Source organism: Eleutherodactylus coqui, chromosome 2 (assembly GCF_035609145.1).
Source record: "Eleutherodactylus coqui strain aEleCoq1 chromosome 2, aEleCoq1.hap1, whole genome shotgun sequence".
In the NCBI taxonomy this organism is placed as follows: domain Eukaryota; kingdom Metazoa; phylum Chordata; class Amphibia; order Anura; family Eleutherodactylidae; genus Eleutherodactylus; species Eleutherodactylus coqui.
In genome coordinates, this window is record NC_089838.1 from 117,503,892 (window position 1) to 117,529,288 (window position 25,397).

Genomic DNA, 25,397 nt, shown 5'->3' on the forward strand with positions numbered 1-25,397 from the left:
AAGTAATATTTTAATCAACCAAAGGGAATTCTGTAGAGATCAAATATCTCTAATATTGTGTTCAACATATGAATGAAAAGTCTGTGACACCGGATAAACCCCACCGCGTGGCTAGGGGTCTTCACGGATTTGATGTCTCTTGGGTGGAAAAGCGGTTTGCGGTGTTGGATAACGTCCAGGAACGTGGTACCAAGCAGACTTATGAACTAAGTTACAGTCTTCAGATTTTGATGACCTATGAAGTGAAACTAAAGAGAGAAGATGGCTGCGGGGACCGGACAGGGCGGTCTGACAAACACTCTCCGGCCGAGAACACAGGCTGCGGGTCAAGCAGCTGGTTACGGACGCCGGCCTTCGAAAGGATTTTGGTAGCGGAAACAGAGAGGCTGCTTCTAAACCGTTGATTTGCTCACGTAACAATTCTTCCTCTTGATTGCGCTTTTTGAGATGTTTGCTGTTACACCTTAATGAAGAGTCACCTGATCTACTGTCACGGGAGGCATGTAACAGCTGTGGGGTCGTTCTGCCGTGTTCAGGGGTAACATGGCGTCTGCTTGGTTGAGCACTATACGATTTCCTCTGTGTCACTCCATTTCTAATTAGAGGCTGTTTATCATCTCCCAACAATGCAGGAACGTTGTTGCCCCAGTGGGGTCTGCAGTTTAATTCTTTTAGACAACTAGACAAAAAGATAAAATGCATTACAATCCTATAAGTGAAGGGAATCATAATCAAGGGCGTAACTATAGAGGGTGCAGGGGATGCGGTTGCACCCGGGCCCAGGAGCCTTAGGGGGCCCATAAGGCCTCTCTTCTCCATATAGGGAGCCCAGTACTATGAGTAAAGCATTATAGTTGGGGGCCCCGTTACAGGTTTTGCATCAGGGCCCAGAAGCTTCAAGTTATGTCTCTGATCATAATACTTCATCAATTACTAACGATTGTTTTCATTAATTATTATTTGATCTTGTATAATTATCCAATTACGGAAAATCCGCTTGGACAGGTATTATAACAATTGCACAAATCATGGTAATGAATGAGTAGGGCAAACCTTATTCTACTTCATGAAATAATTGGCTAGAAGACGAGGACAGATGGAGGGTTTTCAGTGCGGAGTGACAATTGCCACTGCAATTAAAGTTATGACTCACATCCACTGGTTCTTGGGATCAGTAGGTATAAAAGCTGTCAGACCGACACTTATATGACAGTGATTAGCGCATGTGGATATTATATATGCAGTGCAAGTTTTTCCATTTATATTCAATGTTGGAAAATGATTAAAAAATGCAAATGTACATTTTTCTATTCACTTACATGTAATATCTGAATATTGAATTTTAAAGGGAACCTGTCAGGTCTTATGAGCACCATAAACTAAGTTAATGGACTCATAGGACAGCGGTTGCTCGGTGCGTGCATCGGACTCGTCTCTTCATTTGGTGTGTGCATGCACTAAATGAAGGTCAAAAAGGCTATCGTTTTTCCTTAAGGAGATCACCAAGAAGGTGTGTTAGGAGACTTATAAGGCAATGCATGCTCCTCTGGGAAATATGCAAACAGTAAGATGGAACAATACCTCTGCAGCGCCACCTATTGGAAGGCAACATTTCTTCAAGTCAATGTCAGATGTTTTAAACAAGCCTTATAACAATGACTGGGAATTGTGAGTCAACGCCAGAATAAACATTTACAGACAGCTGTTCCAGGGTGATTGCCCCTTGTCAGTGTGCACTAGTCAGTGGTCTCTCACTAGCCAAGCCTGAAACCTACTGCACACTGATGTGGAGCAATCACCCACAAACAGCTGTCTGTGCATGGTTATTCTGGCTTTGGCTCACAATTTCCAGTCATTGTTATAAGGCTTGTTTAAAAAGTCTGACATTGACTTGCAGAAATGTTGCCTTCCAATAGGTGGTGCTGCAAAGTTATTGTTCCATCTTCCCATTTGCACTAAATGAAGAGATAGATCCAATGCATGCACCAAGTGCTGACTTCCCTAGTGGACAATGTGGGAATGGGGAGGCAGGCGAGTTTAAAAAACACACCCCGGGACTCAGCAGCCCCTGTTCTATGAGCCCATAACCTATGATGCTAATAGCACCTGACTACTACAGTCACATAAAAATTCAGCAAGTAGGTTATGTATGAACTTATTCTCATTGAATGCACCCCATAGTACCCCAGACACTGGGCTGCAGTCAGACGTACAATGAGGTGCCAAGACAGGAGACAAATACATAGGAATATCTAGAAGTCAGAAAAAAGGCAGAACGAAGTTTTCCAGAAAAGATTTGCTATTTTCTAAACCTAAAGTTACAGCGGTCTGCAATCTGTATACCTGCTGATCTCCGTTCCACCATCTGTTAGCATACAGTACGTTGCTCCAGGCATCACTGACTCAGTCATGCATTAAATGTTAAGCATTATGTTTTAAATTAATATCTAAATGGTCTCTTATATAGATAAGTGTAACGGAAAAGAGCAAATAGCAACCAATCAGAACATATTTTATTATCTAGCCTTCACAGGGATAATGAGAGCTGGAATTTGGTCTCTATGAGAAAATGTTCCACTATCCCTAGTTTTTATAACACAGGCCATAGTATGCAACATTAAAGGGAACCTGCCACATTGAGCACCAGCAGCATGTTATAGAGCAGGAAGAGCTGAGCATATATATATAGTTTTGTGGCAAATGTTTCAGTATAACTTGTAACCTATTGATTGAAGTCCCTGCTCATTCTGGGCTTAGGAGTCCACTGAGTGGTTTTAGTACTGATTGCCAGCTATCTGTGAATGCCCAGTCATATAGGGAAGGCTGCCAATCTTTGTGTGGCATAACCTACTGGATTCATAGACTGGTAGAGCTGGAAGGGACCTCCAGGGTCATCTGCTCCAACCCCCTGCTCAGTGCAGGATACACTAAATCATCCCAGACAGATGTTTGTCCAGCCTTTGTTTGAAGATTCCATTGGAGGAGAACTCACCACCTCCCGTGGTAACCTGTTCCACTCACTGATCACCCTCACTGTCAGAAAGTGTTGCCTAATATCTAATCTGTGTCTCCTCCCTTTCAGTTTCATCCGATTTCAATCAATAAACATATTTTACAGGTAACTATATATCAATCTGCTTAGCTTCACCTGCTCTACAATATTCTGCCAGTAGGTTGGACTATATTTTCATAATAATAGATTATCTTTTACTTACACTAAAACTTGATATTTCAGCTTTTTAATTAAATGGGATTTCTAGGACATAAAAAAATAGAAATCGTTAAAATGAAGACAAATTCACCACTCACAGGCTTCAGCGGTGATTCTACCATGGGTGCTGAAGCCTGTAAGTGGCTGAGCAGCCTTGTGCACAATGTCCAGGTCCCATAAGGTGAGCACAAGGGCTGCAGCACTGGACGGGTGGCCACCAGGATAGGCGTGTATTCAATTTTTCTTCATTTTAGTCTTTTGTAATTTTTTTAGAGTTGTCCCAAATTAGATTATTTCAGGATGGTAAGACTTAATTCATGATACGAATGATATACCGATACGAACACATGGAAACCAATTGGTTTGTACATCCTAAATGTAACATTTGCGGTTACAGCAGCTTTGAGTATCCTCTATTTACATAAATCATATATTTAATTTACTAAGGACTGATTAAGGGTATCAGTCCATTCTGCGGATGATCCACTATAACAGCGTGCGACTGACTGCTGAATGCCAGGAGACACCTAAACTTGACAACTGAAAAAACAGCAAGTCCAGATGCCAGCAGGCAATTCTGGTGATCCACTTGCAGCTACAGTGGATCATCCACAAAGTGTATGGGCTCCTTTAGAGAAGCACAAGATGCAACTCACAGCTGAACTTCATAAGCCAAAGGATGATCTGTGCCAACAATGCTGGTTCTGAGGTCCAGGGATTTCTGAAGCATCTCAACAGACTCCTTCCGGTCTCCTAAATTACCATATGAAAGTAGCTTTCCTATTGAAATTCATTAAAAAAAAAAGAAATCAGAAAGCTGGTTTATTTTGCCAGAAAACTTTGATATCACCAAGTTAAAGGGGTCCCAGCAGGGGGGCATTTAGTTTTCTGCTTATTTTCAAAAACATTTCTAGCAAGCAAGAATTGTCCAAAGCAGAGAACTCTTTTTTTAAGACATTTTATATTTATTTTTGACATGTGTGTAATTTAACTAACAATGGTATTATATCATCATCATGTTCTTACTATGTAAAGTTCAATATAAGTTATGAAACCCGTAACGACACAGGACGTACAATTACAGCCTTGGCTTGTAGAGTTTGTATGGATGGGATCTGGGGCCGATCCCGCCCCCTGCAATGCGGGTGCCGGCTGTTTCTCAAAGCTGACATCTGCCTGCAACTGCTGCAATTAGCGCTTACGCTGATCTTGGCTGTTAACCTTTTATATGCCACTATCAATTCTAACTGCGGCATTTAAATGTCCCAATCGTTGTTTGGGGGTCCAGAACGGCCTCCCTGTGATGAGATAGTGGGGTGTTCAGTCACCGTGGAAGCAGGGGTCTTCTAAAAGCCCTCATTGCAGATTGCCTGACGAGCCATCTGATTGCCTGTCAGATTGCGGTATTATCTAATACCATGGTATTACATCATACTGCAGGAGAGATCAAACCATCGCAAGTTCATATCTCCTACGTGGACTAAAAAAACGTGAAAATCAGTTTAAAACAGTTTTGTTAATTATTATAAAAATAATAAAAGTTAAAAAAACATATCTCCATATTTATAATTAAAAAAACTCTCAAAATAAAAAGAACATATTTGGTATTGCTGCGTCAGTAAAAGTCCGTTTTATCAAAGTTAAGCATTATTTATCCCACATGGTGAAGTTCTCCAAGAAAAAAAATTAATAGAAAACGATCAATAAGTCATATGTACTCCAGAATGGGACCAACAGAAATTACGGGACGTCCCGCCAAAAATGACAATTATGTTGACGGAAAAATAGCTAACTAACGTGTTTGCATGCACAACTCATTATTCCATAGCATGGATGGGCTATAAGAGCAGCTGAGCAGATTGAGTGCCATTAATGCCTAGGAGGAAAAAAAAAAAAGGAAGACTCTAGTAGGGAAAGAATACAAATATTGGATCACTGAGCAGTGGAAAATTTTTGGTTGGTCAGATGAATCCAGATTTCTGTTGCACCGTGCTGATGGCAGGGTTAGAATTTGATACAATCAGCATGAATCGATGAACCCTTTCCATTAGAGAAGGTCAATACCGCCGTCTAATTTCCACCAACTGCATGAAGCTTCCTGTCCACATGGGCCAATATTCCTGCAGAACGATTTCAACTCTGAGTGGAATCTATGCCATGACAAACTGCTGTGGGTCTGAAGGCCAACAGATGTCCAACGAGTTACTAGATGGTTATCTCTAAAGTTATGGGTGGTGATCTCAACGAGGTTGCACATAGCAATGCCTCGTGTCTCATTAGAGTCAATATCAGACGCAAATCTCTATTACTCTTTTTTTTCCCTTCGGCTGATATAAAGGTCGTTTATATGTCAGTTATATTAAACAGGTAGTTGTTTCAGAAGTATAACTCCAGTAGCATTCTTCAGAAATGATTAACCAAATCCATCACCACATGTACTGTGCAGGCCTTTCTTAAGATGCATGTCCTGCAGACAAGAATTCCAACATAAAATCAGTCTAACATTTCTTGGAACATTGGGTTCTAGAAAAGTGACCTTAAGGAACAAGTTTTGTTGTTTTTTTTTTGTTTTCCACTCTTTCCCATAGAAGGTAAGTAAAGCCTCATCATGCAGCAATATACAGCATTAACACTAAATCAAATCTCACCTGATTTGAGTAACGTGTTGCTGAGACTTAACCTCAGGTACTGCCTCCTCTCCGGGGACGCAGAACACTTTGCAGTCTCTTCTTTGATTCTTATAACATTCCTGTAGTTTTTAATGGTGCGTTGGCTATGGGAGCTGAAAATATAGGAAATGAAACGATAAAGATATAAACTGAAGCAGCCCATTGAATTCATTAATTTGCCGCACCATACTGTTGGTATTTTCCCTAAAAAATGATCAGTAAGTATATATTTAGATACTTCATAGGTGATAGCAGCTATTATAGCCCTATCTAGCGTTCTCGTCTATGAAAGCAGCTCATCTCCAATGCTGCTCAGGGCATTCTGTCTCCCTGAATTTATGGTCAATCATGATGGTGTACGTTTTCCTGCTCTCCCACCATGGCGTCCCTTTTCCACCTGGTGAGCCTGCCAGGTGGCAATAACAACCAGTACTCACAAAAGTCCCTGCGCTGCTTATATGGGTATCTGTATAAAGAAAGTTATGGCATTTCACTGAAATAGGCAATTGCTATCTGATTGCTGAGGGACTTGCTCGTCCTGAGGATAAAGGGGAACGGTGCTGGTTTAGCAGCTATTCCTTGATGGAATACCCCCTTGAGAAAAGAACGCAGGGCGCTTTTCTGGAGTATGACGTAGTAGATGGAGGATGTTGACCTCTCCTTCGGGAACAGAATTTTCCAATTTGTGCCGTTTTAGAGCTAGCAGTTACAGATCCAAAAAAATGTGATAACAATCTGGTAAAATGTTGTCTAATGCCAATTTCCTTGGATTTCTATACTACACACTGAATAGACACTTTATTAGAGGTACCCATATAGTAGTGTATTGGACCTCCTTTGAATTGCTTAATTGCAGCAATTCCCATAACATAGATTCCACTAGGTGTTAAAATCATTCTGCAGGAATATTGGCTCATGTGGATCGGAAGCTTGCATTTCCCACAAATTGGATGAAGATACTGACATGTTCTGACAGGAAGGACTCATTGATTCATCCTGCTTGCGCCAAATTTGACCTTCCTATCAGCACAGTGGAACAGAAATCTAACCAGACGACATTTTCCCACTGCTCAGTGATCTAATTCTTGTTCGCTTATTTACCACATGAGTCTCGTCTTTCTCTTAGACAGTAACAGCACTAAAACTGGTCGTCTGCTGTTATAGCCTATCTGTGCTAAGGAACAACACGTTGTGCATCTGGATGTGTTAGCTGAAGCACCAGCCTCGGATTTAACTTCCTTGACTGTGCACCGCCTGTACAACAGAACGATTCTTGGCATTCCCCACTGACCTCCTTCTTCAACAAGTTGTCTATAACCACAGGACCCCTTTTCACTGAAGGTTTTTCCTCGATCACACCACTCCCGCTATACTCTAGACACATTTCATAAGAAATCTTCCAAGGTTGGCAGCTTTTGAAATCTTGGCCCCCCGGTCAAAGTTACTCACATCACTCAATTTTCCCATTCTAGTGTGTATTCACATGGGAACCAATCCCTGGAAACGTGCGCACTTGATTTTATACTGCACTCTGGGGTCACGTGTCTAATCCCCATACAATCATGAAAGGGAAGGTCTCTAATAAAGTGGCCATTCAGTGTATGTCCATGTTCTTTTTATGACTTTATTGTTAGAACGTTAAAAAAATAATAATTATGATAGACAAAACCATTCTTACAAGTTATATCGTTGTTATTGTAAAATCTGTGGAGTGTGGAAAATATTTTTACATTATTCAACATGTCTAGCCTAGAAATAGAACATTTTCTGTGTTCCTGCTGGTTTATCAGAGCTTACAATCACAGTAGCATTGCAACATGCTCATGCCTGGGGCCATGTAATTCCTGGCAGAGCCTGGAAATAAGTGGCAGAGATTACTCATTTGCGGTACATTAGGCTTTATTTAATACACATTGGGACTTTTTTACTAATACTGTTGTAAACGTTAGACAGTGCAAACGTAAATCTGGTGTATTTTAAGACTGTATAGTCTATAGCCCCCATCACACATGTGTTGCTGAAAGCGCCGCAATTTAAATCGTGGTTTGGGCCGTATTGACGCTGTGGCCGACGCCAGCATATAGCGCTGAACACCCAAAAATAGAAGATGCACCACTCAAAAATCGCGGTTCTAAAAAGTGTCGCGATCAAGCGGCTATCTGAGAATCTCCCATTCAAAACAATGGGAGCATTGTACTGCGATGAGTGCAGTGCTGAAAGCGCCGGGCCAATCGTGGTAAAAAGCGCCGTGCGATGGGGCCTATCACATTAGTTTTGCTAAATGATAAATCTGTAGAATTTTAAGACTGTCTAAGCTAAGTTTAGACCACCTATTAATTGGCTCGGTTATGACAAGAACTGTGCACCAAAAATTGTGCCAAATTATGGCAAAATTTTAGCAATTTAGACCATGCCACTTTTTTGCACAATTCTGAAAAATTCACTGCAAGGGTCTAAAAACACATAGTAAGGCTGCATTCACACCAACGTATATCGGCTCGGTTTTCACGCCGAGCCGATATACGTCGTCCTCATCTGCAGGGGGGGGGGAGGATGGAAGAGCCAGGAGCAGGAACTGAGCTCCCGCCCCCCTCTCTGCCTCCTCTCCGCCCCTCTGCACTATTTGCAATGAAAGGAGGCGGGACGGGGTTGGGGCTAACAATGTTTTCTGGAGCAATAGCAAACCTTTAAAGAGTTTTTTCAGGACATTTTTTATTGCAGACCTATCCCCAGGATAGGCCATGAACAGTTGATTGGCTGGGGTCGACTATTCGGGTGTCGGCTGTCACCAGAGTGACAGAGTGGAAGCAAATGGCTCCAACCCTTGTGCAGTGGCTGACGCTGGTAATTCACGAGGTCCAACACTGGATTGGAAAGGGTTAACATGGGAGCAGCAACAAAATAGCTTTCTGTGCAGCTGAATGCTCCAAAAGGCCTAAGTGTAAAAGGGGTAACAACACATGTAGTTTGTAGTTAACATTCTGGTTCTTGTAAGGTTCTGTTTCCATATGTAGCGGCACCTGTCAGACTGCCACGACTTATAATGACATCTGTCAGTTTCCACTGAGGTGCCCCTTCAGCTGGACAAGAAAAATGGTGTGGCAATGCAGCACACGGAATTTTCTATGGAAGCTCCTAATGGATGCGGAAGTGAGCAGGACCTAAAAGTGTTTTTCCTACCAATAGTGCTGCATACAGCATTAAACTTCCTTACTAGTTTCTGGCTCCTGGATGCATTTGTATGTCTGCCATGTACTCCTGGACTTCTCCACACAGGATGTGATTCTTGCCGTGCAGCTTGCATCTGATATCCAAACACTCACTAAGATATTTTACTGATTCAGAGATGTCACCAAGGAAAAAACTGAGAAAAAAATGAATGGATGTTAAAAAACAGGTCATCGCTGTATAACATGCAAGACAATAAACAATGTGATCTGGAGATTCCGACTTAAATTCTTGGTGTACAGGTGTTCTAAAACCCAAACTGCTGCGGTCTGATGTCCTATAGTCTCTTTAGGTTACAACTTTAAAGGGGTTTTTCCAAGCCCCAAAAATGTATGTGCAAGGAGCAGTGTAAAAAAATAAAATAAAATGAACAGTACACATGCCCCCGGTCAAGTGCGGGCACCCTTGTCACCATCAGTCTGGTGCTGGAAGCTCCTGCATTGGTGATCTGCCATTCATTGATCATGTGATTGCTGAAGCTATGGTTTAGATGCAACAGTCATGTGACCAGTGAATATCATGCGCTTTGGCCCTGGAGCAACAGGGAAAGGGTGAGGGGGGTTGTACAGGACTGAAGGGGTTAATGAGTGATTACTACTTATTTTTTATTTTAGTCCATTCACTGCCCATTACATTTTATTTTTCTTTCTCAGAAACCCCCGTTAAATTTTCAAAGGCGAATTGTAACATAAAAAAGGGACATAATTGGCTTCTACAGTAACGTTGCAAATGTTTTAGGCAGGGGTGGGTAAAATGCTGCAAGGTAAGAATGCTTTCAAAAATAGAAGTGTTAATAGTTTATTTTTGCCAATTAACAAAATACAAAGTGAATGAACAAAAGAGAAATGTAATTCACATCCATTTTTGGTCTGACCCTTATAGCAGCCTCAATTCTTCTAGGCACACCTGCACACAGTCTTTAAAGGAGCTTGGCAGGAAGGTTGTCCCAAAGATCTTGGAGAACTAACCACAGACTCCCTATGGATGTAGCTTACTCCAATCCTTTTGTCTCTTCGTGAAATCTTAGACAGACCGTTTTGTTAATTCACTTTGCATTTTGTCAATTGACAGAAATAAAGTATTAACACTTCTATTTGTGAAAACACTCTTAGGGCTTATTCACACGTCCGTATATCAGCAGGGTTTTCACGCCCGACCGATATACAGTGTCCCTTTCTGCAGGGGGAGGAGGCGGGCCAGGAGCAGTGCAATGAGCTCCCGCCCCCTCTCTACGCCTCGCCAATGGCAGGGGCAGGACAGGGGCGGAGATAAAACAAGTAATAATCTTAGAGTGACCCTCCGGGCCTGGACAAACATAGACGGCCGCAACAGCTCCCCTAGCTCCCTGATGTAGACAGTGTATTAGTATGCATCATTAGTCTATGACACTACCCCTGGGTTGATTAACCAGTGCTGTCCACATGAGTAGTGCTGGCAAGTCACAGCATGTAGTATCTGATGGCCCTTTTAAGCCCCATTTACACGGGACGATAATCAATCCGAATTCACTCAAACAATGTATTTTAAGCGACAATCGTTGCATGTAAATGCTACAATCATTTGCTTTTGGACGAACGATGATTTTATGTTGAGTTTAAAATCCATCATTCGGCCAGCCAGCTGATAGCAGGGACCGCACGCTGTGATTCTCTATGGAAGTGCTGATAACATTGTATTCAGCTGGAGTCCCGCGGCAGAACAAAGACACTGTATGCAGATAACAGACCACTAGAGATGAGCGAGCGTACTCGGAAAAGCACTACTCGCTCGAGTAATTTGCTTTATCAGAGTATCGCTGTGCTCGGGTCTGAAGATTCGGGTGCCGGCACGGAGCGGGGAGCTGCAGGGGAGAGCGGGGAGGAACGGAGAGGAGATCTTTCTCTCCCTCTCTCCCGCCTGCTCCCCCCCCGCTCTCTGCTGCGACTCACCTGTCAGCCGCAGCGGCACCCGAATCTTCAGGGACGAGCACAGCGATACTCGGATAAAGCACATTACTCGAGCGAGTAGTGCTTTTCCGAGTACGCTCGCTCATCTCTACAGACCACCTGTTGTTATCTGCATACAGCTCAGGGAGGGTCATTTACATGCATTAGTGCCCATTATCAGCTTATGCAAAATTATTGCTCAAACAGTCATTCTCCCTATCTTTTGAACAAATTTTGAGCCATCATCTTTGCATTTAAATGGGCTTTACACAGTAAACACGTTCAGTGAAAGAACGTTTAGATCCCTCATGCAGACCCTAAAATCATTGTTGGTCTGCTGCTGCATATACCTGTGTAAACACGCAGTCATTCATCTATCAATGACTGCCTGTTTACTGTGAATGGGGGCGGATGAGATAAAAAAGATCAATGGCAACTCTGTCTTCATTCAATGTGTCAAAGCATAGGAGTAATTATAGCTGGATAGCTGTTGGTGCTTTAGTGCTGCCAGTGGTCATGTGTTAAAGGGGGTTTAGACTACCAAAGCATACTGATACTGTACACTGTGTGCATGAGTTAGTTAGAGAAGCCGGTACGGCAATTCTTGTTTATCCAGGCCCAGAGGGTTGCTTTAAGAAGCAATACAGTTAATATTTCTGATACATTGCTGAACACAACCATACCATGTGCCTGGGCACGCTACATTTACACCCAACCATGGATCTATTTTATTAGTTGTTTCCCCCTCATATAACCTTTGCCCATAATTACAATCCAGCCGGAACATGTTTTTTTAAGGGTGCCTTTTAGAGATGAGCGAGCGTACTCGGAAAAGCACTACTCGCTCGAGTAATGAGCTTTATCCGAGTATCGCTGTGCTCGGGTCTGAAGATTCGGGTGCCGCTGCGGCTGACAGGTGAGTCGCAGGGGAGAGCGGGCGGGAGAGAGGGAGAGAAAGATCTCCCCTCCGTTCCTCCCCGCTCTCCCCTGCAGCTCCCCGCTCCGTGCCGGCACCCGAATCTTCAGACCCGAGCACAGCGATACTCGGATAAAGCAAATTACTCGAGCGAGTAGTGCTTTTCCGAGTACGCTCGCTCATCTCTAGTACCTTTATAAGGGCTGGAATTAGCCCATAGGACTCACCACAAGCAAAAGTTAATTCTGCACCAAAATCCGCTGGCTTCCTGTGGATTTAGATGCAGAATTGAAAATGGCTTGAAACCTGCCTGCAATCCCACATGAAAATGCCCTAAGTTCCCGGACGTAGCTCCAGCCCCGTTCCGGCCTCTCCCATTGCAAATAGTGGCGAGGGGCAGAGAGGGGGTGGAGAGGAGGCGGGAGCTCAGAGCATTGCTCCCGGCTCTTCCAGCTTTCTTCCTCTGCAGAGAGGGACGCCGTATATCGGCTGGGCGTGAAAACCCAGCCGATATACGATCGTCTGAATGCACTGTTAGTTGTAGAATTCTGCAGCTGCGGATTTGAGTGCGTCCTGCGGACTAATTCTGGGTTGTGTGGAAGGTCCCTAAATATTTTATATGACTTTTATTGACGTCATCTAGCATTTAGGAATTCTAAATAGATCAGTATTTCCAACAATACGTATTTCCTTATAATTTACTAAAACACAAGGTCCAGTTAATATCACACTTCACTATTCCCCATTCAAAATGGTAGTACCTGTGTTTCCCCAAAACTAAGAACCTGTCATATTAATTTTTGCCCCAAAAGAGGCACTAGGTCGTATTTTCAGAAAATGTCATTTAAGTAGCAGGCGCCATCCGGTGCCTCCGCTGGTCTCCGCAGTTCCAGAAGGCTTCCTTGCAGTTCTTAACAGCTACAAAAGATAACTTGCTGGTAATGTTTTTTTTTTAAACTCGCCTCCAGCAAGTAAACACCGTGGCTCAGCCAATCACTGCGGCGCACGATGAACCAATCACAGCCGTTACCAGCAAGCGATCTTCTGTCGGTGCTGAGAATTGCAAGGAAACCTGCCGTAACTGCGGAGACCAGCAGGAGGGACCCGGGCAGCGCCTGCTAGTGTAGCCGGGGCTTACTTTAGAGGTAGATCTTATTTTTGAGGAAACACAGTAGTATATAATACAAAGGCGATAGAAAACTACAAGCATGTTACAAAGTTTAAAGTCCTTAAAGGGGTTGTCTCGCGGCAGCAAGTGGGGTTATACACTTCTGTATGGCCATATTAATGCACTTTGTAATGTACATCGTGCATTAAATATGAGCCATACAGAAGTTATTCACTTACCTGCTCCGTTGCTAGCGTCCCCGTCGCCATGGATCCGTCTAATTCTGATGTCTTCTTGCTTTTTTAGACGCGCTTGCGCTGTGCGGTCTTCTTCCTGGTGAATGGGGCCGCTTGTGCCGGAGAGCTGGTCATTGTAGCTCCGCCCCGTCACGTGTGCCGATTCCAGCCAATCAGGAGGCTGGAATCGGCAATGGACCGCACAGAGCCCACAGTGCACCATGGGAGAAGACCCACGGTGCATCGTGGGTGAAGATCCCAGCGGCCATCTTGGTGAAGGAAGAAGAAGGAAGAAGGAAGACGTCGCAGAGCGGGGATTCGGGTAAGTAATAAATTTTTTTTTTTTTAACACATCCTTTGGGGTTGTCCTGCGCCGAATGGGAAAAAAAAAACCCTGTTTCGGCGCGAGACAACCCCTTTAAGTATTACTTTTTAGAATGCAAATTTTTAGCCAATTTTAGTAGTTACATCATCACTTAGCAATGACATCAGAAAACAGCAGAGAACGCATAATGGTCATAACATAGAGGCCACTGTCTCACCTACAGGATAGAAGTGCCGACAGCTATGATCACATCTTTTAAGTACATTGTAGATGCCAAATTGCCTCCCTGCAGCAGGGCTGCCCCTTGTAATTAATATTCTCTAATGTGTTATGGTATAAGGTTTCATTGTCATCTTAAGCAATTAAGAATGAATCTGGATAGGAAATATGAACTTACTTGTAAAGACCTTGCCAAAGTTTTAGTGCAGCTCGTTCATACGGCCCGGTGATGTGTGGGTGGAATGGTTCAATAGCATTTTTGGATATCTTATGTCCCTGTTCATAGCAAAGTTTGGCTTCCATGGTTGCTTTTAAACACAGTAGTCTACCTAAGAGTGAAATAGGGGCGCTAAGTGCAATTCGAATCACAAGTAAAACAAATTCCTGTAAGTCATTAGTAATTATGTGATTCTTTCATCTTCTTTTTAATATCTGTGACATGTAAGACATAGGTTTTTGTACCTCTTTGCAGGTCTTACATGGGTTCCTTACAAACTGTTGTTGGAATATGAGGATGTTTTTAAACACAAGCAATTTGAAATGAGCTAATACAACATCTACTACATCGTATAATAAGGGTTTGTGCACCTTGAGAAGTGCACAAACCCTTGTTTTTGTAAGGTTCTTTTCCCATATGTGACAGCAACTGTCAGACTCCAAAATTTCACTGGAGTGGCTCTTTAAACCGACCAGGCATTGCCATGAGTCCAGTTTAAGGGTGCCCACCCACTAGCGTTTTTTTACTGCAAAATTCGCAGCGTTTTTTTTTTCTGCAGGGGTCTTTGGGCTATGGGACATGCAAAGCTAAAATCGCGATCGCGCAAAATCGCGATATCGCGGTAAATCACGATTTTGCACGATCGCGATTTTTACATTACAAGTCCCATAGACCCCCTGCAGAAAAAAAAAAACCTGCGAATTTCGCAGTGAAAAAAAACGCCAGTGGGTGGGCGCCCTAAGAAAGTACTACCAATCAGCAGTCCTTGTTGGGGAAAGGTCTGGCTGGCCATTACATTACTCATGCATGCTGTTTATATGCAGGATGTAATTTTACGTGAATGGTCATCCATATACTAATGCATCAACAGGCTGGATCTGCCAGAGCAAGAGACAATGTTTATATGGCTTTATGCTCTAGCCCATAGAGAGGGATCTCATATGGGGAACACCATGATGTTTATATGCCCTATTAGGTTAGTGTATGTGACAACACCTTTAACTTGGACTGCTCAACTAACTCAAATAGTCCAAAAGCCACCTTTTCTCAGCAAGGGCTCTGCATGCTAGTTTGTCCCTCTCCTTATTTTATACTCCAGCTCATCTGTTCAAAATGACTGCTCTATGAAACTATTAATTACAGCTGAGATAGAATCATGAGTAACGAGTCAGTGAGAAAAAAACCCAAATAAAATACCCTTGCCTAGTGCCAACATTTTCAGTATATAGAGATCAGTGTGGAAGTAAACAGGCACATACACTAATGAATACATTGTAGCTTTCTTTCTAGTAATACTTTGGACAGGTGCACAAGATACACCGCTTGTCACATTTCTTATACATTGTATGAATGTGTACTGCTGCTTGTGCTTGTCTGTCACACTCTTCAATAGATTGTCCAGGCCTTACTGATGCGGAAGGCTGCTGTTCTATGTAAGTGATATGGCTACAGTGACGAATGACATTTATCCCTGTGACATAACGTCCGCGAATATGCCATATGTATCACTGTATCCTCCATGAGATCATACAGCACAGCATGCTTCATAAAAGGGCATTCCCAGAGGTGCATCCATAGCCAGATTACATGACTGACATGACTGCATGAATGTGATATGACCAGGATGCCCACATCGCTACAGTGGTACTATTTACGTGCGTCATGGATTTCTGCAGTGGGGAGAGGGTGCTATATCACTTAGCGCTGGGGGGTATATTAGTGTAATTTCTGTTTTTTAAAAAATATTTCAGTCTCAGAAAACCCCTTTAATTTAAAATGTAGCAAACTTTTATAGACACACAGAATACCTCTGAGTCTCAGCAGCTTGTAATTACTTTGGAGGTTATTCTCAGTAAGACTCTGAAGGATACTCAGCGCCTTTTCATAAGAAATAATTGCTTCTTGCCAGGAACCAATGTCTCCATACAGATCTCCAGACATTTTCTCTGTCCACATCAGAACTTTATTGTTTCTGCATTCTGCAGCTTCCTAAACAAAAGGGTTGCAAACAAGTCAGCTTAGATACATAAATATGTCCATACAGTGTACTATGATCATTAGTCTGCATGTACTGGACTGCATTTACATCATGTACATTTGATACACAGTGCAAACGTACATGAAGAACCCAATGCACTTAGAAAAGAAAACTTCCTGGGAAGATGCAGCACTTCTTGGTACTAGTGTAATATGTCTCCACCAGAACTATGGGTGGAGACATGGGTTGACTGGTGTCAGTGACAGAGAACTCCCAGGGCACGCCCCCCTCAGCTACCGTGGTGGACACATAAAGAACAGTGTTCCGAATTCCCCCACAAGTGGATCCTTCAATAGCGGCAGATGTGCAGATGCAGCGGCGGTGAGCTTACTCTGAAGTGCGGACAGTAAGCTTTTGCGGCTGCACGGATAAAGTGACTGATGTTGCCTGTCTCTTCCTCCTCCTGCAGGGGGAAGGAAACTCCCCGGCGGGTGCACTTAGAACTTATGTGGGTTGACAGTGACCCCCCTGATGCCGCATGTCACTTGGTGTTCCACGGTAGAGACCGACAGGGCGACATAGTTGCATCTCCCCGCCAGGTGCACGGAGAAGTGGTGGCGGCTAAGATTTACCCTACTGATGGCACATGTCAGCTCATCGTCCAGGGGCCAGCAAGAGGCATGTCCAGCCCCAGAGGCCGACCTTGTTGTAGCTCCCTGGTGGTGGCGAGGGACCACAGGGCGCTCATGTGCCTTCCTGTCGACACAAGAAGGCACATTCCAGGTGAGGGGGGGGGGGCGGAACACGGGCTGTCAGTGCCCATTGAAGCTCCGGAGGCCGTGCGGATCACAGCTAAGCTGCTATGTGGGTGTTTCCTGTCAGTCTGGCTGCCCAACCCATATCACCACCCATATTTCCGTGAGCGACATATTGCACTAGTACCGCACGTTTTCTAGCATGGAATCAACAGCCCAAATAATATCCTAGTGCCAGAATCCTGGATGCAAATAAGGGAGATGGAACAATACCTCTGCAGTGCCATCTATTGGAAGGCAGCATTCCTGCAAGTCAATGTTAGACTCTTTATACAAGCCTTGTAACAATGACTGGGAATTGAACGTCAAGCCAGAATCCATACACAGACAGCTGTTTTGGGGTGTTTGCCCCTCACTAGTGTGCAGTAGGTTTCTGGCTTGGCTAGCGAGAGGCCTGTGACGTGGGTCAGGAACGCTATCTTTACTCTTTACGGAGAGCACCTAGAAGGTGAGTGAGGAGATTTATAAGGCCATTCATGCTCCTCTGGGTAATATGCAAATAAGGGAGATGGAACAATACCTCTGCAGCGCCACCTATTGGAAGGCAGCATTCCTGCAAGTCAATATTAGACTCTTTATACAAGCTTTGTAACAATGACTAGGGATTGAAAGCCAAGCCAGAATCCTGAGCATAACACATACTACCGGTATTACACTGGCATGTGCACACATGATGTATAGTGGTTACATACAAACATTCAATCTAGGACTTTTAAGGCTGAACGCTCATTTATCTGATCATCAGCCGACTGAAGATGTAAGCTATCAGTCAACGAACAAATAATTAATTCGCATTCTGATTGGATCTTTCATGCAGGCATCAAAATGCTGGCTCTTCAGCAGCAGATCCCTCAGTGGAAATTGCCAATGAATGCTATCTGCATGGGGACAAATAATCATATTAATGATCGTTTGTCCCCATGCAAGCAGCCATCTGCCGTGTCTGTCGATCAGTGCTCAGAATCAGCCCATGTAAATTGGCCATAAACGCAAGAGTAACATTATGGGCCAGTTCACACTAGGATTTCTTGTTTCCGTCTAGCAGTTCACTTGTGAAAGCAAGTAAATGGAAAGAAACCCTAAATGAAAAACAGAAGCAAACAGATAGCTTTCAGTCTGCTTCTGTCTCCCATTGACTACCATATTGAAAAAACAGAAACCTAGCACTCCTTTGTGACTCCGGTTTTTAAACTACAGGTACAGTCGCAGCAGTCCACAAGTTTGCTTCAAATGAAATGGAGATGGAAAATTGACCAACAGATTGAAACCCGAAGGTCTTCAGTTCCAATGCATGTCTATGGGCACAAAATCTGAAGTCTTTTTTAACCATTTCGCTGCTTCCACAAGGTAATAACTAGACGGGAAGAAAAAAACGCTAGTATGAACTGACCTTGTTATGTTTCCTATAGGATGTACTGTATCCAACAGGCTGCCCTATCCTGCAATAAAAGGTCATTCTAAACTGACAGATTAGCGCCATCTAGGGGACAACTGGTGTAACTAAGAACAATATGCTTGAAAATAATATCAACATATGTACATCAGTCTTTCTTTTGTCATCTTATTCTACTAGAAATAGATAGGTCATAATGACACTTTATCTATACTTGATTTCAATGGTTTCGTTTCCACTATCGGGATTCTCGAGTGTTAATACTACACCCAAGAAAGGAGAGGACTTTTCCTATATGCGAGAATGATAGAGCAGGACCAATCTTCCTGATTTTTTTTTTCAAACTCGCACAGAAAAGCACAGAGTTTGAAAGATAAAAAAATACATTTTTACCTTGTTCATGCGCAACTATGCTCTAGAGCGGTGGGTGGACACCTGTGTGAAGAAGCCCCTACTTGAACGAGCAGCCAAGTTAAAAGAAATATTGCTGCTTTTTCTATTTTAGTGCAGTTTGTGGGCTTATTCACACGTCCATATATCGGCCGGGTTTTCACACCCGGCCGATATACGCTGTCCCTTTCTGCAGGCGTAGGAGGCGGGTTGGGCCAGGAGCAGTGCACTGAGCTCCCGCCCCCTCTCCACCCCTTGCCACTGTTTGCAATTGAAGGGGCGGGACAGGGTGGAGCCAAGTTCCGCCCCGTCCCCTCCCATTGCAAATAGTGGAGAGGGGCGGGAGCTCAGTGCACTGCTCCCGACCAGGCCCGCTCCTCCGCCTGCAGAAAAGGACACTGTATATAGGCCGGGTGTGAAAACCCAGCCGATATATGGACGTGTGAATAAGCCCTATGGCTGCGTTTAAACATTTGATTGCACACACATAATAGGATTGTGATCCAATTTTAATGTATGTAACCATGCAAACTATAAATTAAAGAAACAGAAGCAAGATAAAAAAATTTTTGCACGCTCGTGAAAAATGCACTAAAGAAAAACTACAAGTGCGCATAAAAATTGCTGGAAAATTGCTTGCATAATTGGACCAATTTATATGGCCCAAATTTGCAAACAGCCATGTAAATAAACCCTTTTGTCTGCGTATTATGCGCGTCATTTTTTTCGTAAGTGTTACACAGTGCTGAAGCCCTAGAGACTTGCATTGGGGTTTTAAAAAACGTGTGGAAAAAACAAATCGCAGTATGTCCTATTTTGCTACGTAAACCGTTATTTTGTCAGCATGTTCATTAAGTAAAAAGTGACGAGTACTGTATCAAATTCTACAACAGCTAATGCAAAGCTGACAACTAATATGGCTGCACTTTGTTGTCACTTTTGCAAAAACGAACAATTTCTATGAAAACTGTTGAAGTGGCAAAAAGTTGCTAATGAAATTGTAATTTATAAAAGCAACTACTGCGACTATAGCCATTATATTCCATAGGGGGAATCTGAGGCAGACTGCTGACATCAGCACAATCCCCAGCATGGTGCTGACAGATGCTTATGATAAAGGTAAGGAAGAGCACTGTCACTTTGTTAGGGTCACTCTTACCTGTTCTCTACCTACAGAGCTACGCTCCAGGGGACTGATCCTGCTTTACACTTTGCTCAGTCATTTTTTACTCCCACCCACACAATGCAATTTTGTCCTCCATGCGACTCCCAACTCACCAGATGATGTTCAATAGATGAGAGCAGACAGCCAGCTTCTTTGGTCTTACCAATATCTTTGAGACACTGCGCAGCAAATAATATCACTCGGCATTGATTGATGACATCAGGGGCGTCCTCTGTAACAACCAACGACATATTACACGTGCTGTCCTTGTGAAAAATGGTCTAATGCCGTATTTAGATGGACGATATTCTCATGCAAGTTCTGGCTGTGCCTGAGACGGGCAGCACTGGCACAGAAAAAGAACCTATTCATTTGAATTGGTTCATTCAAATCAACAATTTTCCAATAGTCCGAGTTTGAAAAATTGCCACATATCCTATTTTTGTGTGAGTCCTGCATAAGAATAAGACATAATGTGTGATGCGAGTTGCGCATAAGAATCTTGGGCACAACTTGCTCTCAGCTGTGTAAATACGGCCTAAGGCCTCATGTCCACGGGGAAAATCAGGCCCGCTACGGATTCTACATGGAGAATCTGCAGCGGGTCCCTCCTGCCCCGCGGACATGGGCGCTGAAAATAGGAATTTAAAAGAATTTACCCATCCGGAGCGGGCGGGGAAAGTCTTCTCTTCCTCACGGCCGGATCTTCTTTTTCGGCCGGCGGATGAACTCATCACGCCGGCGGCACGTCGCCGACGTGCCGCGCGCATGCGCCGGGCACATCCGCCGAGCCGGAGCAAGAAAGATCCGGCCGTGAGGAAGAAAAGACCTTCCCCGCCCGCTCCGGATGAGTAAATTCTTTTAAATTCCTATTTTAGGTCTCCCGCGGATCCGGACGGCTTCCATAGGCTTCAATAGAAGCCCGCGGGAGCCGTCCCCGCGGGAGACCCGCACGAAAATGGAGCATGGTCCAGATTTTTTCATGCTCCATTTTTTTTAAAATCACTTTTATTGACCATCCGCGGGTATTTATCTACCCCGCGGGTGGTCAATGCATCCCTATGGGGTGTGGATCCGCGGGCAGGAGAAGAGTTAAAATCTGCTGCGGATTTTAATTCTTCTTTTGCCCGTGGACATGAGCCCTTAAAGCCTCATTCACACAGGCAATGTGCCTTTATGCTGGCCGTATAGCAGCCAAAATGCATGAACGGGAAAATTACCATTTTCTCATCCACTCACATGGCCCAGAATTCCCCCGGTTGGCATAAATCCTTGGAATTACTTCTAATAGAGAAACCTGTCATGTTTTCATAGCACTGGCTGCTGCTAAACTGCTAAACTCCCTCCCCCTCTTTTTTTTGCAGCTCCCATGGGAGTTTATGGGAGCCGCCAGTGTATATCGGCCGAAAGATACGGCAAGACCTTTTTTTTCCGGACACGTATAAAATCGTCCGCCGTATTTAATTGACGATGTTCTATCTTTTCGGCCGTGACGTTTTAAAGTGGCTATAAATCGGCCATCTGAATGAATGCATTGGAATCCAATGCTTCAGATCGTTGCGATTTTTTATTATGGCTAAATTTCCAGAAAGCAAAAACTGCTTGCAGCAGCCAATAAGCCATGCATTCTTGCTGATAATGCTGCCCTTCTACTGGCAAATTGGCCACGGGCTGCTGCAGGTGGGAGGAGTTTGGGCCACAAGCAGTTTTTGCTGTCTGGAAGCACAGCCTTTGTTAAAGCTATGAGGCTGGGTTTCCACATGGCGCTTGTAGCGCTGTTTTACCTCATTTTACCACAAGCACCATCGTAGCCTCACCAAATAAGGAACAGACACTCCCTGCATTCATAGGGACAATCTTCTGTTTCCTTCTTAACTCTTACAGATTATAAATGGAGTTGGCCATATCTTATATATAGATGACTTACAAGTTCACCGTCAGTAGCTATCTTATGTGTACACCACTAGGCACAATATGGTGTTCAACACGGTACTATAGTCCTGCAATCTGTATTCTGTACTGCTTGGACCTAATTACACCCCTAGAAGTCCTTCAGAATACATGGCATTTAATGCTTTGGAGATATTAGGGTAATATTGCCCTACAGAGATCCATACCCCACAGAATTAGCACAGATGCCAAATATATTGATGTGCATGAGCCCTACATTCACACCGCCATTAGTGAGAACAGTTCCCCAGTCTGTTATTAGACACCAGAAATGAGAGCTGGTCCAAACATTACCCCAACCTCACCCGCAGGGTGGGTTCCCTCTTCCCTCCCTTCTCATTTTAGGGGTATAATGAGGGATGGAAGGGTTAATGCAGCCTAAAATAACTGCCGAGCCTATACTGTCCTGTTATCAGGGCATAACTGAATACGCTTGCTTCCAATTATTACCTGAACCTATATGTATTACTCCCAGTGAAATGATTATAGTGTCACTCAATATACCCCACATCAGTGAAGAACCCTACACCCTTCTCTCCCTACAACATGGTGCCATCTGCTGGCCGTCAGTGGTAAGTGACATAAAGCATCACCTGTTATATTGTGTAACAATGTTTGACATCCCACTGCCGGATCCGTTCCTGAATATAACAGCATTTGCCAGTAGTGAATGAGATCCATTTTCATTTGCCGTCCATGCTTCATGTTACGACAGATCAGGTCTAGTGTCCTGAGATAGGACAAGGATAAAGAGATAAGAACAGAGAGGGCAAAAGAAATCCAACAACTACCGGAATAACAATACAGGTGACGTTAAATATTCTTGTATTAAAAAAAACACAAAAACTAAAAGAACTATAATAAAGTTTCTGAGGTTAAATACTGCTGCATAAAAACCTATACAACTATAACGATAGGAAGTAAAACACCAAAGTTAATCTGGAGAACGTGTGTTACATTGTGTTGGTTCATCACTGCACATTCTCTACCAATGACGGTAATCTGACACGAGGATTTTACACTTTAGTGGAATATTTACTTTGGATTGAAAAGAAAACTGTACAGATCACGGAGCTTGCCGGTCATCTTCAGGTGCCACGGTACTTCTTCATACACCTGTCGAGAAAGTGCTCTCTGCTGGAAGTACTTGAGAAGACAGTGATGAAAATGCTTCCTTTTACGATTTACAGTGTTCTGAAAAGTGTAATCCAGACTGTCATCACCCGGCATAGTGACACCTGCAAGATGGGAACACTGAGTGAGGAAGGACATACCAGCCAGATGACTGGCACTGAGCATAGTGACCACAAGTGTGTTTAAAGGGGTTGTCCGTTTACTGGATAACAGCTTTACAATAGGGCTGCTTTCGAAATTTTCTATAAAACTTGGGTGCACTTTTATAAAAAATTTCCAAAGGAGCTCAGGTCTTCATTGGCTGCTCTTTTGCTGCTGTTTGCACCCAATTTAAGCTCCATCAATTCAGTTTTCCGTTTGGATGTTTCTATTTTTCTGCTGCCCTGCTGTTTGAAATGCACTTACAGGTTGGGGGATGTCCTAAGCAGCCATTCTACTAGTACCGCACTGGCTGGGACTTCCTCTTCCACACTTCCCATGCTGCCTGTCATAGCCCTGCTCCAATCCGCTGCAAGGCAGCATCTGAATGCCCACCCTTTTGCTGCATGTAGTATCTAGCAGTGTCCCCATGACCCTGTTACTAGAGACTCAGGTGCACTTTAAGAAAATGTTAAGTGGCAGCAATATTGTAGTATAAAGTTCCTGTTATATGATATAAGCTCCTATAGTACTCCTGTCAATGCTTAAGGGCTCCCACCCACTGGCGATATTTTCTCCACTGCAATGCAAGACTAAAGTTAAAGTCTCGCATCGCAGTGCAAGAAAAAAATCGGCATGACGCCGGGATATCGGCATCACGCCGACATATTGCCAGTCGTTTCAGTGGGGCCAGCGGCAGCAGTGCTAGCCCCATTGAAAAGAGATGGGGAATGCCGGGGACTTCTGCCACAGCTGTGACAGCTGTGGCAGAAGTCCCCGGCATTCCATTCCATTGCTTTCAATGGGATCGGCACTGCCGCCGATCCCATTGAAAGCAATGGTTTCAGCCAAGCCCCGCAGAATGATTATAGGGAAAGGGCTTGAAATATAGCTAAGATATAGCTATTCAAGAATGAATAGCTAAGGGCTATGTGTGATTGGCTGAGCGCTCAGCCAATAGCTAAGCAGTAGCTGCTATTGGCTGAGCCCTCAGCCAATCTGCACAGCCCTTTCAGGAAGCGAAGATTTTTAAATCCCCGACTGCTGAAAGAGCTTAATAGCAGTGCCGGGGAGCCAGCAGGAGGACGCGGCTGAGCGCAGGAGAGGTGAATAATAATTTTTAAATTTTTTTTTAACACTTATTGCTGATTATCGGGGAAGGGCTTATATTTCAAGCCCTTCCCCAATAATCATTCTGCGGGGATGAAGGAAACTCCTGCCACAGCTGTCACAGCTGTGGCAGAAGTCTGCAGCATTCTGCCTATGCTTTCAATGGGGCTAGCGCTGCTGTCGCTGGCCCCATTGAAACCACTTGCGATATGCCGGTTCTATACCGGCCTCTTTCTTGCACTGTGATGCGAGAGTTTTCTCGTGCTCTCGCAGCGCAAGAAAGAAAATATCGCCAGTGGGTGGGAGCCCTAAGAAGGATGCAGCTTTCTCCACATAGCCTCAAGAAGCACATAGTAAGTGGCACTACTGAGTAACACCAACAAGAGCAGTAGGAGTAAATTACCCTTCTGATAGCCACTAGTGGAGCAGAAAAGATATCAGCTTTAATTGATTACCATACTGACCTTTTCATGTACTGACTGCTTGACAACTTGAATGTGCACCAAATGATGTCATAGCACAAGTAAAATCAATGTAATGTCATCAATCCAAACTATGCTGGAAAACCAGGGGCACTATGGATGGAAATATTATGGCAAGAGTTTTGGCTAGCACCGCTATTGGGCACTGTGTTTGGCATTTCTATTTGGGCACTCTGGCTAGGACTATTTTAAAGGAAATGTAACCCTCTGCTTAAGAGTACTGCGAGTGGCATTTTTCTATAGGATTGTGGCTGGCATGGTTATAAAGAAGACTGAATGACATCACTAGGGCAGTGATACTAATACCAGTATGAGCAGTGATATGCACTGTTATATATAGAAGGCTGTGGATGATACTTTTATGGGGCACTATGGCTGGCACTATTAACTGGCAAGCTTTTATTAGCACTATTATAAAGGCACTGTGGTTGGCACAGTTTTTGGGGCAGCTCTTATTAGGAGTATAATAAAGGGACTGTTGTAGCCCTGTCACAGACCTTATAGGCTCCTAAAACAGTCATGCTTATGAAGCAGCGGGGACAATCAATTGTTCAGCCATCACCTACCTTAGACACAGTTGACCATTTCGTCACATATCAGTGTTTTCGCTGTGGTTTTGTAAAAATGCAATAAGACCAATTACAGAATAAAGAGCATCTTATTTCTACCGCGATCATGGTTTTCTACTGTAGAGGCCATGTTATTACAGTGCTGGAGAGGGCTGGCAAACCTAGGTTCTGTTCATGGTTAGTTCAGTCTGGTATGTGTTGCCCCTGACCGGTATAGTT

The 25,397-nt window shown here is 43.8% G+C and overlaps 1 protein-coding gene across 2 annotated transcripts in view; it reads right to left on the minus strand.

Annotated features, from left to right (window-relative positions):
* LOC136611663 (putative tetratricopeptide repeat protein 41) overlaps window positions 1-25,397 on the minus strand; it is a 57,773-nt gene continuing 32,376 nt past the window's right edge. Inside the window, exons 8-16 of one of the 2 annotated variants that reach the window (XM_066591430.1) lie at window positions 22,785-22,983; window positions 22,339-22,475; window positions 19,909-20,027; window positions 15,863-16,043; window positions 14,016-14,166; window positions 9,095-9,244; window positions 5,860-5,993; window positions 3,868-3,991; window positions 1-679 (exon numbers count right to left, since the gene is read on the minus strand). In XM_066591430.1, coding sequence (XP_066447527.1) covers window positions 112-679; window positions 3,868-3,991; window positions 5,860-5,993; window positions 9,095-9,244; window positions 14,016-14,166; window positions 15,863-16,043; window positions 19,909-20,027; window positions 22,339-22,475; window positions 22,785-22,983 — 1,763 coding nt within the window. In that variant the 3' untranslated portion in view covers window positions 1-111. Of the gene's footprint in view, window positions 680-3,867; window positions 3,992-5,642; window positions 5,679-5,859; window positions 5,994-9,094; window positions 9,245-14,015; window positions 14,167-15,862; window positions 16,044-19,908; window positions 20,028-22,338; window positions 22,476-22,784; window positions 22,984-25,397 lie in introns of those variants that run through there. The other variant, XM_066591431.1, reaches the window with a different exon arrangement.